The sequence below is a fragment of the Anser anser genome (genome assembly GCF_964211835.1).
Source record: "Anser anser genome assembly, chromosome: 2".
Lineage (NCBI taxonomy): Eukaryota > Metazoa > Chordata > Aves > Anseriformes > Anatidae > Anser > Anser anser.
In genome coordinates, this window is record NC_139721.1 from 146,625,002 (window position 1) to 146,639,830 (window position 14,829).

Consider the following 14,829-nt stretch of genomic DNA (forward strand, 5'->3'; position numbering starts at 1 on the left):
ACACATATGACCCCACCAAAGTTGAAAAGGTGTGAGATGAACGGAGAGGAGAATAGAGATTCCTGCTCTACTAAGAATGTTTCACTGATTTTTTTTTTTGCTGGGTGCTTTTTGTTTGTTTTTGTTCTTTGATGCTTGGAAATTGCCTCCATTCGTGGTGTTTATGGTGTACTGATAATGCCTTTACCACCGCCACTAGGAATTAGCTATTTGTATCTGAAACTGTTGCGGAGACCGCAGAAAAGTCTGACTTCTGCATTGGGACCATCTGGCTTTGTAGCATTAAGACTTAATGCCTACAGTTGGCAAAGCGTTTTTATCTGAACAGCATTTCAGTCTTCAGCAGGGATGATGAAGTGCATAAAGTGAGGCTTTTGCGCTTTCTCTTTGGTGTAAATGTAAACGTGGGAGATTAGTGAAATGATTTTGAAAAGAATGTGAATTTATAAGCTAAACTTCTAAGTCTCTATAGTCTAAACTTTGTTTAACTTAAGGGATTTTTGGCCATAAGTAGAAAGTGCTGCTGCGCAAAGTGGGGGAAGGAATGTGAAACAATGGTAGCGAAGGCTGATTGTGAAATTATTTCTGACTTCCAGAGTTTGAATTTACTCGGATTAAATACTTACTTGCCACCTAGAGAGAAGAAAAGCAAAAACCCCAAAGCTTCTAAAAGATGAAGACTTTTGTAGTACAATGTACAGAACGTGTAATTATAGTAGCTGGCAACTAGTGTTTCAGACCAATGCAAAGTATACCACTGGCTGTTTTGCACTCAGTATTACCTATTTTTGTTTTGCTGTTTAGAAATTCTTTATATGAAAGAATAGTAGCTGGTTTAAAATAGCCCATTTTAACAAAGTAACTATATTTCTTGTTACAGAATACTATCTATTTTTCTACGATGTAAACAATTGCTAACAAGTGGCAAGTATAAAGAAGTATTATTATTATTATTATTATATTTTAAGAAGACTTATCCGTCTGAGTGAAGGTGACCCAAGCAGATTTCACCTGTGTATCTTAATGCACACACCGTATTGCCACATATCCAGTAGTGCTCCCTTATTTCGTTCGGAAAAGAGCCATCTATGTATGTATGTATGTACTACAGGGTTAATTTCTGTTTTTTTCCCCACTCAACCCTTGGATCGCTCTTCTTGGAGCAACTTTCTGAAGCGCAGCTGAGAACCGTCTGGGCTGGTGTTGCTGCCATAACATTCCAGTGACTGTGATTACCAAAAAAAAATGGGTTTGGATCTTCGTCCCGGTGCCCTTGAGCAGCTCAGATGAAATACCTGGTTTCTTTCTTTCACTTAACTTCTTTTTGCACATTGTGGTTTTGGATTGGGCCAGTGTATGAAAGTAAATAAACCCAGGTTCAGTTCTCCCCTGCAGCTAACTGATGGTTCTGGGGAGGAGTTTAGATGTCTTCTTTGAGGCATTTAAATACATGGCTTTAAGTGTATTTTATCTGCACACACGAATGCATGACCTACAGAGTTTATAATAAAGCCTATGCATTCTGCTCTTTGATACTGAATTAGCCTGCATAGGATCTGTGTCTTTAAAGCCTTTATGTCCACTCCTGTGCATTTTTTGTAAGTACCTGTTCGCTAACATTCTTCAGATGACTTGTTCATGTACGTCACTGGTCTATTCTACTATCCTTTTTTTGTTTTTGGTTTTGTAGCATAATTTTATTTTCTAAAATCTGATTTCTTGAAATATTTTTTCCTAAGTCTGTAATTTGGAAAGAACACTCATCCTGTGTTTTGGCAGAAAGAATTTCTTGTCTGTAACACGATTCTGTTACATATGGACTATTTAAAGCTTGTTTGAAAAGAAACTGTGGTGTATAATTTATTTTATTAACTCTTGTGCATGCTGTCTAGCAATGCTTGTTGACAAACTGTTCCTACCATCCTTATTATACTCACCTTTGTTTTAAAATAATCATCTGTCTCCATCTAGCACATCTGGGGGCTGGTAAAAGGCTGCAAAACATGTTTCCTGCTAATTCTGTCCATAAAGAGCTACTTCCTAAAAAGAATTGCTTCAGTTCTTACCATCCCACTTACTAGCAAAGCTGAGATGCCTGGCAATAACTTGGAGGATTTAATTTACCATGGGTTTCTGGAGAACTGTCAATTGTCACGTATCACTGGTCCTGCTACCTTCAGTTCATGTCTGTGTGGAACATGAGGTTTTTGTGCATTTTTTTTTCCTTCTGATGGGGAGGGGTTAATTGATTCTTCAGTGTCTGTTTCATCACTCATGTCAAGTAATTACTTTTCCAAAACATGTAAACAGCCAAGACCTTAAAAAAAAGAAAAAAGAAAGCAATAGGAAGAATTGGTTTTACTGGCCAACAATAAGAAATTAAAACCTAAAACATTAATAAGCTTTATTTTGCAGTAACGTGACTAACCAATGGATGAAAGACTAGAGTTAGTACTGCTTTAAACATGGTGTGTTAGTCTAACCACACTAGCTATTTCCTACTATGACGCAGGAGTGACTATGGCTTAGTGTTTCTATGGCACCTGTGCCATATCACCTATCTGAATGGGCCTGGGGGATGATACCATAGATGAACACCTTTCCAGAAGCCTTTTGCCAGTTGCAAATAGTCATCAGAAAGCTCCTTCTGCTCCGGATGTAGTTAAAAGATAGTTAATGGTGACTTTCAGTGCCTGTTTCAATAAAGCTGTCATGGCAACAGCTGTCACTGGCAATGGCAAGGGCAGGAGCTCAGGGCTGAGTGGATGCCGAGGAGGAGGAGGAGGATGTGGAGCCTGTTCCTAGGGTCTCCTGCAGCACAGCGGTGTGACTGCAGAGCAGCAGTGAAGAACTCTGTGTGTGTGTTTATTTCCAGGAGGAAGAGCAGAGCTAGTTCCTCAAAAAGCACGTTGTTAGGAGTTGGGTATCCAGCTTGTGCTGCTGCAGCTGGGGATGGTGGGGCTGGATGACAGGCGGTCAGATGGGATGATACTGGTTTCACAAGCATTCCCAGAAAAAAAGAAAAAAAAACAGAGCACAGGTTAGTATATTTAAAATATTTCATGGGGAGACTCTTCTGGGGATGGATAGCTAAATAGGACCTGCCATCTCCTGCTATTTACCCTGTTGAAGTAGCCCATTACGGGGTTAGTGAGATATCAGCACTTGTTGGCTGTGCTACGGTACCAGCTCTGGTGCCAGGAAGGTACACGGTGAGCCCGCAGCCTGAGGCTCTCATCTTCTGTCTGAGAAAGAAGGCACCAGGCTCCAGCATTGCTCGCAGGTGCTGACCGAGAAAAGCAAGTCCCTTTGGCTTTGCAGCGGAGAGGTGCGAAGCGAGAAGGTACTCGGGGACTCCCTGATGGGAATGTCATTTTTTGAAGGTGAAAGTGCTCCCTCGTGTGGTTCCCCTGAGCACGAGTTAGGAGTTTGCCTGCAGGAAGAGCCACTATTCTCTGATCCCACCCTAGTCCTTGCTACATTCATTTTTGAACTAGACAGAAGTGTGCTCTGAGAAATGCTCCTGTCTCCGAAATCCCACTGTCATCACAGCCAGATAGGGTGGGATGAGAGAGGCAAAGGAGGGAAATCCCTTTGCATGACTCACCATCATTGGTAGTTGAAATGCCCAGCAGTAGGCCTGAACAAGCATCGCTTCTCAGCTACTAACTCAACAAAGCTTTCCTTAGGCATAAGAAAGACTGTTGTGTTTCATACCACAGATTAGTCTTTACTGCAAACAACTGCATACTGCATCAAACCCATCGAGTTTCCTCGACTCTGCTCCTGATGGAACATGTAAAAATGAAAGGATGGTGGGAGCAGATATTCTATACGCTGAAACAGCCAACAACTGCTGGGAAAGAAAAAATAAATAAAGGACAATATGTGCTTAAAGTGGTCAAGTAATAAAATTAATCTGTCAAGCATGCACCCTTTGAAAATAACCAGTCCCATAAAGCTTATTTATATAAATATTTGAATTTAGTGAAATATTTCTGTTTAGTATCATAAATCAATATTAGTATCTTGGGTCAATACTCTGTTGCCTTTAGCACACGGACAGCCAACTGAATGTTAGTTTTATAAAGTGGATTTTCTGGGTTGGTTAAAATGTTGATATTTCCTTCACTGCCCCTTTTCAGAAGAAAAGTGATTGGGAGAAAAGTAAAAGTGAGATGTTCTTGCATTTTAAATGGCAGAAGTTCTTGCAATTGCAAGGTAGGCATTTTGTCCAAGCTCACAATCTGATTGAGGCAAGTATATCTGAGAAGCACATCTTTACTTGACAGGAGCCATCAGATGAAATAAGTGAGCCTTTTTAATTGTTGGCCTTTTGAATGTTTTCTGTAAAGCTGTCCTTTTGCAGGACACTGATATTTTCTTGGTTAAGGATCGAACACCCCCCTAATTTCATTCCCCTGGCAATAAGCCATGATGCTGCAGTCCTAATTTACTGGAGTGAGATTTACTTACAGGTGTTGACCATGGAGTTTAAACTTCTATCCTTCTGCACAGTCCCAGTAAAGAATGGAGCTGGAAATTTCATGAGACGATGATTATATCATTGAATCCATTAGAAAAGTTGGGAAATTGTGACTTCATGTTTTCATTCAAACTTGCATGAAAAAGTGTTCGCTCCACCTCCCCCTGGGAACTAAACGAAAGCTGTTTACCATCAACTCTATTTTTAAAGGAAAAAATGTTTGAAACAAAGAAAAAGGGAAATCCTGATATCAATAGCAAAGCCCCAAACCACAATGCTACCTCCCACCCATGCTGAAAAATATGTTTGCAATATGGCTTGCAGAGCTGCTCAGCAGGGAGAGGGGTGAAGTCAGAATTGACTGACACATGGCTGAGATTAGAAATAAAAACGAAATTTCCCAGCCAAGAGAAACCACAATAACATACAGATTATAAAATGAAGGAGGAACTTTCCACCACGAACAGCAGCAATCTCAGCCTTCCTTCTAGATCTGGACTGGCAGAGAAAATAATCAGAACCATTCCAAAAGCTATTCCTAACCTGTAAGGAAAACAGGCAGAGTATCCTCCTGTCTTTTTCCTTACACATTGCAGATAATTCTCCATACTGACTTTCTAGATACTGTGGCCTATCTCCAAAACTAATACGAGCTCATTTCCACAGCTTTCTGCTCTAGGTAGCCCAAGGGCAGAGAGCTGGAGGGATAAAGAGAAAATGGAGGCAAGCAATTTCAATAGTATTTATATTATGTCAGAAGATGAATGCATTTTAAGAATTTTCTTTGTATTTTTTTCTGCACAATGCAAATACCGTGCTTCTGTGCTTACATGTAAACTGGAGGGGTGCTGCTGTCCCACAGGAGACATTCTCCAAATAAAGATTTTGCATGGTTACGCTCCTCTGTGATGCTGGCGTTGTTACAGAACAAAACCGAGCATGTGCTCTGATGTTTGCATTGCCTTGAGAAAGATAAATGTATTGGTGAAGTGATAAAAGGCTGCAGGTATTCTCCAGGGGCCTGCTGCTTCACTATACTAAAACCTGACATTGTGGCTGGCTTGTTACACCAGCAGGTACAGAAATTCTCATTACCTTTCACATATTTGCCTTCAAAAAAATTACTTTCCACATCCACACTTACTCAGATCTTCATAAACCCTAGGTCACATATTTCCAAATTGTGTTCTTTGTTTGCTACCTTTAGGGTATGTTCTGCCTCCGTGTCAGAGTCCGTTCCTCCTTTACTGGCAACCAGCCATTTGCACTGGGTAAACCTACCGTGTCACAGCATTTCCCACTCCACATCAGAGCATTTTCCACTCCCTTTGCACAACTTGATATGGCACTGGGGTAGTTTACTTTGGCTGTGCTGCAGTAAAGAATGGCATGCTCTGTATCTGTGCCGATAAGACTTCAAGAGAGCTAAGCTATCATTTTAATATTAAAAACCACCAACTATCTTTTTCACGCAAAAGCGTAGGCTGCTCATGGTTAGAATGTGCAGGTCTGTCTTTTGTCATGGGCTCACAAACAGGTTAGACCTTACTGTCATACTCACACATATGCTGTGGAGAAACACTGGATTCATCCTGGTGCTGCTCACCTGTCACAAATCTACCTATAGAACAAGAGACAAGACAGGGCTGGTGAAGCTGCACACAGAAATCATTGTGGCAGTTTTACTCTCCTTTTCTTTCCATCATCCAGACACTCTGAACTCACTGTACCTCCCCCTTCCCTACCTTCTTCCTACCTTCTTTAAATATTAAAACTTCTGGTCTGGCATAATCCCAGCTTCCACCCATTTTTACTCTAGAAATCAATTTTTTTTTCTTAATTTTTTTTTCCTGCAGGTAGGAAAGGGCAGGCACTCAGTTCTATCCAGTTGCTGTTATTTTTTTGTTGGTGATGTTCCTATTCTTCATCTTATTGTTGGTCCCTACATCACTGCATACATACAGTTTAAGACATTTTTTTCCAGAAGCAGCAATACACATAACAGAATTGTCCATTTTGCTAAAGGTACGAGAGCAGAGACCTTTCTGTGCTTGCCCCCACCCACCAGCACCCACTCTCCCTGCAAAGAGGAGAGCAGCAGTATCAAGGCTGACGTTGTCCCACGCTGGCAGGGAGCCGTCTGTTGCTTCCAGCCCTGGATGCCAGCCAGCCAGCTCTCCTGACATGCTTCAGGCTGGCAGATGCCCTGCTGTCTGCCACCACGCAGGGACAGGGGCTGGCCAACAGAGCTCATGCTCCCTCCGAGCAAATCTGTAGGCGCTCACAACAACCCTGCAAATCAGTGGATGAGAGTGGATGCTGCTAAGCCCTCACTCAGAAACTTTTTTGCTAAGGCAACCAGAAGCCTGCTGAAGGGCTTTGCGCCTCCTCTCCAGCACCAGTTTGGGAGCCACCAGGTCACTCACCCTTGTCCACAGAGCCCTGACCCTTTGCTAATTAAATAAAACCCCTTGCTCTTATCTTACACAACACACACCTCATCTTCTTTATCTCTCTCACTGAACTCTTACAGCCCTAGAGCATGTTTGACCTTTGCAGGGTAATGGTGGTATGCATGCCCAAATTCAGTTAAAGCTGTATACTCTCTCCATGTTCTGCTTTGAATCTTGTCAGGTGCAAAAAAAAAAAACAGCCCCTGGAAATCCCCTTGCACTCGTCATGCAGGAGTGTCACACCTCGGGGAAAAGATGCAGAAAGGAAGGGGGCTGATATGAAGCCAACTCCCTTACTTTACCCCTAGAAATAAGAATATTTCTTGCACAGATAAGCAAGATCAAGGCAAATGTTTGCCAAAAAAAAAAAAAAAAAGGAGAAAAAACAAACTACAACAACAACAAAAACCCAAACAACAACAAAAAACAGCTTAGATCCCTTTGAGGAGCTATACTTCATCTGAGCTCTGCAGCACAGTATTTAAAGAGCTAGCCGTAACTTTCTTTATCATTGATTTAACAGCCAAACTTTGGGAAGGATTGGGTGGACACTTGTTGCCCTAACTGGTGAGCTGTAGCTTCTCTTACCCCTTTGCTACTCTATTTAGCCTGCAGAGCATTTAGACGCTGCTGCCCTAGGTACAGCCTTTAGCCTCAGTTTCACTACAGCTGCAGGAACAACCAGCAATCTGAAACCCACTGAACAAACAGCACGGTGACCTAGCCAGCTCGTGTCATTTGAAGTGGCAGGGTTACGACATTTTGTGGGCAGGAAGGCTTGTCATTTGTCCTAGTTTCTCATTATTATTGCAGCCCAGCATTTAGAGTATAAAGGAAGTCCTCTGCTCTCCCAGCGGTGGGTCACGCTATAAATACCCCAGATGGCACAGGACAAGGAGGGCTGTAAAACTCAGGATGTGGGTCACAGGATGGCTGTCTGCTTTCTGTCTGGGAGAACATGATAATAAACCCTTGCAAAGAACTCTGATAACACCACATGAAAGGAGTACAAACATTGTGGAGATCTTCGGCTGCTGTAAAATGTCACCGCTCTCTTCACTTTGTGATATGCTGCTTTTCTTATTTCCTTCCCTTCCCAGCCCCCTTTCGAGTACTCAAGGCTGAGAAGCACCCACAAAGCTTTTTCCTTCTGTATTACCTTTCAGTTCCTTCTCCCTGTCAGTGCAGACACATCTCCATGTTCTTGCAACACGCTCCTTACCCTAAGCAGCTCTCACGCAAATCAGTGACTCCAACCAAAGGTACCCTGAAGAATACCACATCAAAAATACAGGGCCCTTTCCCCTGCACCACAAGAATGACACTTACTACAGGGAGGTGAGTCACGTCAATCCTGCATCATAGGTTTAACAGAAACACTCCTCATATAAAAATTATCTCTTGTTCCCCTGAAAAAAAATAATAATAAAAATAAATAAATAAATATCACGAGTGTTGTCAGCTCCTGTAATAAAAGGATGTTCACGCTGAACATCATGCCTTTTATTCCTGCATATTTTGTATGTTTATTATCAAATGCTTATTGGCTGTGGTGTTTTAATAACCCCCGGACAAAGTTTCTGATAACAGTTTTGGAAAAGAGGATTTGGGGGTAGAGAGAAAAATGAAACAATTACGGGTACATTTCAAAGCCTCTGAAATTCCCTTTGAAATTCTTTTTTTTTTTTCCTTCCCACAAAACTCATTTTTCATTTTATGTCCCCAGGTTTTCCCCAGTTCCCACCTTTCATACAGCCACCAAAGCCTGGCGTGCACAGTCCTGCAAAGCAATGTATCCAGCTGAGGTTACAGTTCACTGCTTGGTGACTGCATTTATATCCATACAATTTTGACAACTGCTGAGAAATTATACTGCTTTAACTACACCAGCGAGGCAGCAGAGTTTTGTGATATGGGTTCACGTTTCTCCCAGACAGGTTGCAAGGTATAACTCTGGCCTCCAACGGTAAAGGAGATTTATTTCCTTCTTTTATTCTCCTTCCCCTTGAGACAGGAACTGCCCTCTCCTGCTGAATCAGCAGGATATACCGTGGGACACTGCCCTTAGCTGGCTGAAGAGCTGTTAATGGGTCCAAAAATCGCATCCCACCCAAGCCCCCCTCCGGTCAGTGAGTACTGGAGAGGGAAGGAGCCAAGCAAGAGGCATGGGAGAGGGGAGCTGAGCCCCCTGATGCACACAGCTGTTACCTATGATAAGCTGCATCCCGTGCCATGCTCCACCTCGCTGCAGCAGAGAAGCTGTTTGAACTCCGGGACCCTTTCTCGGTTCAATCCCTATCTGACAAACACACAGTAGGCAGCTTGAAAAAAAAAACACAAAGGTCAGCCCATCCCAATGACTCACTTTCTAAGACTTCTGACCAATTTCCTAAAACTCTGCCTTAGGAGTTTTTTAGGCAGCATCCGTACTTTTGAACCATATAAATAGTTGAGGGAGTTCATCATAGCAGCAGAGCAGTGAAGCAAAGAGCTTGATCTGAGAAGGGAAACAAAAAAGCTCAATCACATGCAGACAGAACAGTAAAAAAAGCACAAGCCCCTTTCAGAAGTATTCAGAAGTATTGTGTGTTTAAAAGGGCTGCAGCTGACCTCCGATCTCCTGCCAGGCCGTGACCCTACCTGGTGTGGTTTTTTTTGCCTGCCTTCCCCCTTACAGGTGGCTAGTAACAACCTCACAGAGCCCCCAGGTCTGACTGTCCTGTGCAGTGCAAACCTGTGGTAGATTCCCCAGTGTCCTCCTGGAAGTCTCTTCCTTGCTGCCTGGGGGTGCAGACAGCAGGAGAAACAAACCCACAGCTGTGAATTTAACTTCTGATCACCTCTGTCAAGCACCTGTCCCTCCTTTTTGTGCCCACTCTGTTTTTACACAACATGGTGTGATCACCGCTCACAGGCCTCAGCAGCCTGTCAGGGAGCTGGCCCCATCCTTCTCTTCTTCTCTGTAGCCAGCCCAGAGCACCCCTTCGGCACGACTCAGAGCTCACTTTTCTTTTTCTTTCATTTCTCTTCCCACACAGAGAGGCCAAACTGAGCTGGCAAGCCACTGCAGCCCCTTCCTCACAAATCCCCCCAGAGACCATGGCCCCTATGCCTCTGCAAACTCCTAGAGCTGGCAGCCGTCAGCACCCTGCACAGGGCTTCTAGACAGCCCTGACCCTTCCTCATGTGTGCCCCAACCCCACGGCAAAATCTGTGAGGACACACCAGGGTTTCCCATGTGGGTGCAAGGGCGGTGCCGCGCCGCTGCTGGGGCAGGCACCATTTTGTGTGGCAGAGCCCTGGTGCTTCTGCCACGGGGCGCAGGTCTCCGTGCTGGGTAAAGACTTGCCACCATGGTTGGCTGGTTGTTTTTCTCAAGAAAGACCCCGTGTAAATGTATATATATATACATTACTGTGTTGTTTTTTGTTTGTTTGTTTGTTTTCATGGTGTTGTTTACATATGGGAAAACTAGACAAGCTGAAAGAGGCTGCCCCAGCCTGCACTGCCTCCTCAGGAGGACACGATCCCCAGTGTCCCGTCAGGCTAACGGGGCTTTTTCACGGAGGGGTAAATCAGGCGAATTCACGCCTCGCAAAAAGCTGCGGCCACCCACAGCTTCCCCCAGCACGAAGCGGCCGGCGGAGCCCGCGGCTCTCCCGGCCCCCCGGCGGCCGGCGGGGGCCGAGGCAGCAGCGCCATCTGCGGGGCGAGGCCGGGCCGGGCCGGGGGGAGCTGGGCTCGGCCTCGCCACCGCCGCGGGTCCTGGCCTTGGGGCGGTGTGGGGGGAAAGGGGGGAGCTGGTGAGACGGCGGTGGGGTTTAGCAGGAAGGTGCGGGGACAGGTTGGGGTTGGCTGGGGGCTGGTGGGCTGCACGTCCTCCACAGCTGGGGTCGGGGCAGGGAGCAGAGGCAGATCGGGGTGAGGAGTGGGGAAGTACTCCCGCTGCCAGGTGGGTTAAATGCGGGGCTTTCTGCGCTGTAGCTGGTGCTGTGGCATGCTGTTTGTTAGAAACGTTGCTTGACAGACCCACAAAGAGACAAAAAAATCGAAAGGTTTTCTACTGGAGCTCCCGTTTCCTTGGATTTACCTATGAGGCATGTATCAACGTACCTCAGTCCTGAAACTACTTGCACTGTGACTTACCTGAGGACAGGCACATGTACTGGACCTCAGCAACTACCTTCAGGCTTGTGTAGGTAACAGTTGCAGCACCTAGGTCAGCATTTCTCTTCACAGGTTGTCAGTCCACCTTGTAGCATCACTAAGACAGGTAGATTCTACTTCAGCAACTTCCCCAAAGGTGTGGGGACCCGGAACTACTCAGAGAGTCACAGGACTAGCCAGTGATTGACAAAATGTATGTGAAATTACCCAGCAGTGTCACCACAGGCTACCACTAACCTTTTAAAACATCTGTGTCTCACCAACATCTGCTTTAGACACAACACAACACCCCTAGTTCCATTTTGACCAAAAAAATATCATCAACATTTGACTTCCGTAAATCCCCTCAGAGCATCCCGCTTTCCTCCTGTAGCCACCCTTCCTCCGTGCCCCCATTTTCATGCCTGGCTTGTTCTCTTTTACATCTTAAACTCTGGCCAGAGCCCTCCATTTTTAATTCCTTCCTCTTTCTAAATGGGCATGCCAGTAAGCTGAGACAATAATCAGTTTACTCCAACTGAGGGCATATACAGACAAAATTTCTCCTGCTCTTACCACATATAAAATTAGTTATAGAAAATTGATACTTTTAGCAGGGGAGACTGAGACATAACCCAGAACCTCAAAAAAAAAAAAAAAAAAGACAATGCATGATAGCCAGACTCTGCTCTGCCTGATACATGCCCAGATTATGAGTTTGGGTTTGTGTACTGTCACAAATATTAATTTAGACAAACTCAAACTTAGCAGCAATTAGGATTTATTAATACTTTTATAGTAAATCACAAGATCAGATTGTGTGATTTTTAACAACACCTAATCATCAACCAATTTAATAAAGTGACACAAATTGGATTTATGCGATGTCTAGCAGCTCTTAAGATTTATTGATACCATATAGCAATTTAACAAAAATTAGTTGTGATTAAAACAGTGACTTAATTAAAGATTTGACAATGGCAAGGTTCACACAAAACTTACTGCATGGTCCCGGGGGGTTCTCAAGTTAGTTGTGTGCCTAAGGATTTCCCCTTGGTGAATTACTCACCCTGTAGGCACTGGTGTTAGTCAGCGGATGATCTTTGAATCTCAAGAAGTCATCCCTGAGAGGCATCCCAGCTCAGGGGGGGTTCCTGGGTCACAGCCTGCGATGACCCTGGACAGCTCTGGGGGCTCTTCGCTTAGGATCAGTGTTTATAGGACTTCAAGACAATTGACTGTTAGTACTTTTCCTTCCTGTCTGTGATTTAGACAAGGCAATTCCAGTATTTTCCACCAACGACACCTTTCCAGTATCTTCCACAAAGTACAGTTCTGGCACTTCTCAGGCTGGGCTACAATTCAGGACACAAGTGTTCGAAATGCGATCAGGGAGTGCCTCTTTTTACTCCCCCACTATGTCCGTCGCCCACTGACAACAGAAAGATGGTGTAACAACAGCTCATCTTAAACCATAGCTGAGCTGGGGAACGAGCTACTCTGCCACGTGTACTTCAGGCTGCTGGACACTTCGTCTAATTTTTAATGTATATTTCAGAGAACCTGGGTTTTATTCCAGTGATGGTTCTCATGGAGTCAAAGCAGTAGGAAGCTGTTCTCAAAACTGAATTAACCACAGCTTCTTGCCACTTTCCAAACCCTAGCAGCCAGAGCTCCATAGCTCTTTCCAAGCCAGGCATCCAATACCCCAGGCCCAAATATGTGACCCACGATCCCATTTGCCTTTGATACCCCAGCAGAATTGTCCGATCCCAGTTCTGTGGTTTCAGACACAGCATAGGCAAACTGGAAATTCCATGCTTGTGTGGAAAATAGCTTTAAGGCAGTGAGTAAAAAGGAAGTCTATGGAGGTTGGCTTTGTTTTTCATTATTGATTGTGATGAAATGGCTAAAGAATAGCTGAGAAGGGATTAGGGAAGTTAGCTTGATGCTGGAGGAGGAAAGCTGTGTCTTGGCATTTCTCTCATGGGGAGCCGGGTCCCAGGATGGCTGGGAACACCCACTGAACTAAACAATTAATCACCCAGCTGCTCTGTAACCTCACCCATCACTGATACATTTTTCTCAAAATATGAAAGAGATGTTGCTGAAATAACCCCATTTTGCCTTGAAATCCATCTAAATCCCAGGCTTAGTGTAGGTTTTCTCCAGCCTTTGAACTCAGTGAACCTCTGTTTTGGGCAGTGTACATTTGTATTGAAACATGTCACTAGATGAGCTGGGAGGAGGAATGAAGAACATTTCAAGAGAGCATGAAGATAATTTTTCACCCTTTATTCTGATGTAAATATGTTCAGTGAACTTGGCAATGGGCTTTGTGTGCTTTTTTATGTAGATCTTTAAAATAATACTGGCTTACACATTAAAGGACAAACACTGCTGGACACCGCTTTGTGTTATAAAATGGGTGTGGTTCACCCACTTCCTTCTGAGAAGCATTTTGAGAACTGAAGGCAGGAAAAGGTGGTACTAGCACTACCGCTCTATGAGTGTATTTTTGCCTTCACGTTACCTGTGCTGTGCCAGCCACAGCTCATTAGACAGTCTTTGGAATTGCCAGCCTCTTTCAAGTCACACAACACAACATTTTTTACCTATACTGATCCCTTTGGCATCACAGACTATGGGAGGGAGATGAATGCCAAGCACTTCAGATCTGCCTGCGTACATAGAAATCAAATACCAATTACTCTCCCTTGTCTCTCTTTCTCCCCTCACCTAATACTGCCTACCGCGTATGATAAAGCAGGGTATTCATTTAAAGGCACTGAAGAGGGAGAAAATGTAGTCATAACTGTAGGACCAAAACCTGAGAAATGAACAGAAGAAGGTTTCACTTCCCACAAATAGAAACTCTTCTTGTTTCAAAATGAGTATTCGATAAGACTCTACTCTGCAGCTCCCCAGAAGCATTTATCTGACTTTTTTCTGAGCTGACCAAAGTAAGAGCGCAGGCTGCCCTCCAGGGAAATGCCTGCCAGTCACCACCTCTGAACAAACATTTCTCAAATCAAATCTTATTCCACAAGAAACGAAAGAAACAGAACACCCAGCCTGATAGATGTCTGTATTTGCTAGATGCAAAGAACCAGACAGTGCCCTTCCAGCACTGGAGGTGGGAGGGGGTGGACATCTCTCCAGGGACAGTTAGAAGAGCCCTGCTTCCTCAAAAACGTCTTCCTGCCCTCCCATGGCAAAGGCCAGGTTTATGTCCAGCAGCTGCAAATCTTGCCCTTTGGCTGGCTCCCAGCACCTGCAGGCTGCTTTCTGTATGGGCCAGGCTAGATGCTTTCCCCAGTGTCTGAAGGGCACGGATTTCTCTTACACAGATTTTCTGTGCAGATTTATTTGCATAAAATGAATATTCTTCAAACCCAGGTTCTTCTTTTTTGAGATCAAAAGCCTAATGCCCTTCAGCCCAGCAGTGTCTGTCTTTTAATGTGTAAGCCAGTATTATTTTAAAGAGCTACATAAACGGCTTCAGTGAGCTCATCTCTTCTGCAATGCAAGAGGCTTTAGAGAAAACTTATATCAGTGAAAATTAAATCCAAAAGAACAGAGACAAACATAAAGCAGAGAACCTGAAACAGTATTTGGGATGATAAATATGAAAGTGTATCTACCTAACACTAGGTATCTTAATCAGAACCTTTTACAAGTCACTGTCTTAGGTTCCTCCATTTTAGCCCTTCAGAAGAGAAAAGCAGGTAAGGAGAGGCAATG

The 14,829-nt window shown here is 44.1% G+C and overlaps 1 protein-coding gene and 1 long non-coding RNA gene across 9 annotated transcripts in view; one reads left to right on the forward strand and one right to left on the reverse strand.

The window, feature by feature from the left end:
- JCAD (junctional cadherin 5 associated) overlaps nucleotides 1-1,846 on the forward strand; it is a 56,930-nt gene extending 55,084 nt beyond the window's left edge. For all 4 annotated transcript variants that reach the window (XM_083825431.1, XM_083825433.1, XM_083825432.1 and 1 more), the window contains one exon: nucleotides 1-1,846. In XM_083825431.1, the coding sequence (XP_083681557.1) occupies nucleotides 1-35 (35 nt within the window). In that variant the 3' untranslated portion in view covers nucleotides 36-1,846.
- On the reverse strand, nucleotides 1,708-10,022 carry LOC310894840. 5 transcript variants are annotated; one of them, XR_014580227.1, is made up of 6 exons: nucleotides 9,674-10,022; nucleotides 9,370-9,436; nucleotides 9,148-9,238; nucleotides 8,269-8,348; nucleotides 6,048-6,107; nucleotides 1,708-5,448 (listed from the first exon to the last, which is right to left on the reverse strand). It is a non-coding gene; the product is annotated as an uncharacterized lncRNA (long non-coding RNA). The 5 variants fall into 5 exon arrangements; XR_014580228.1 differs by having other exon boundaries at nucleotides 9,148-9,436; XR_014580229.1 differs by lacking the exon at nucleotides 9,148-9,238 and having other exon boundaries at nucleotides 9,305-10,022.
- Nucleotides 10,023-14,829: the final 4,807 nt, after the last annotated feature.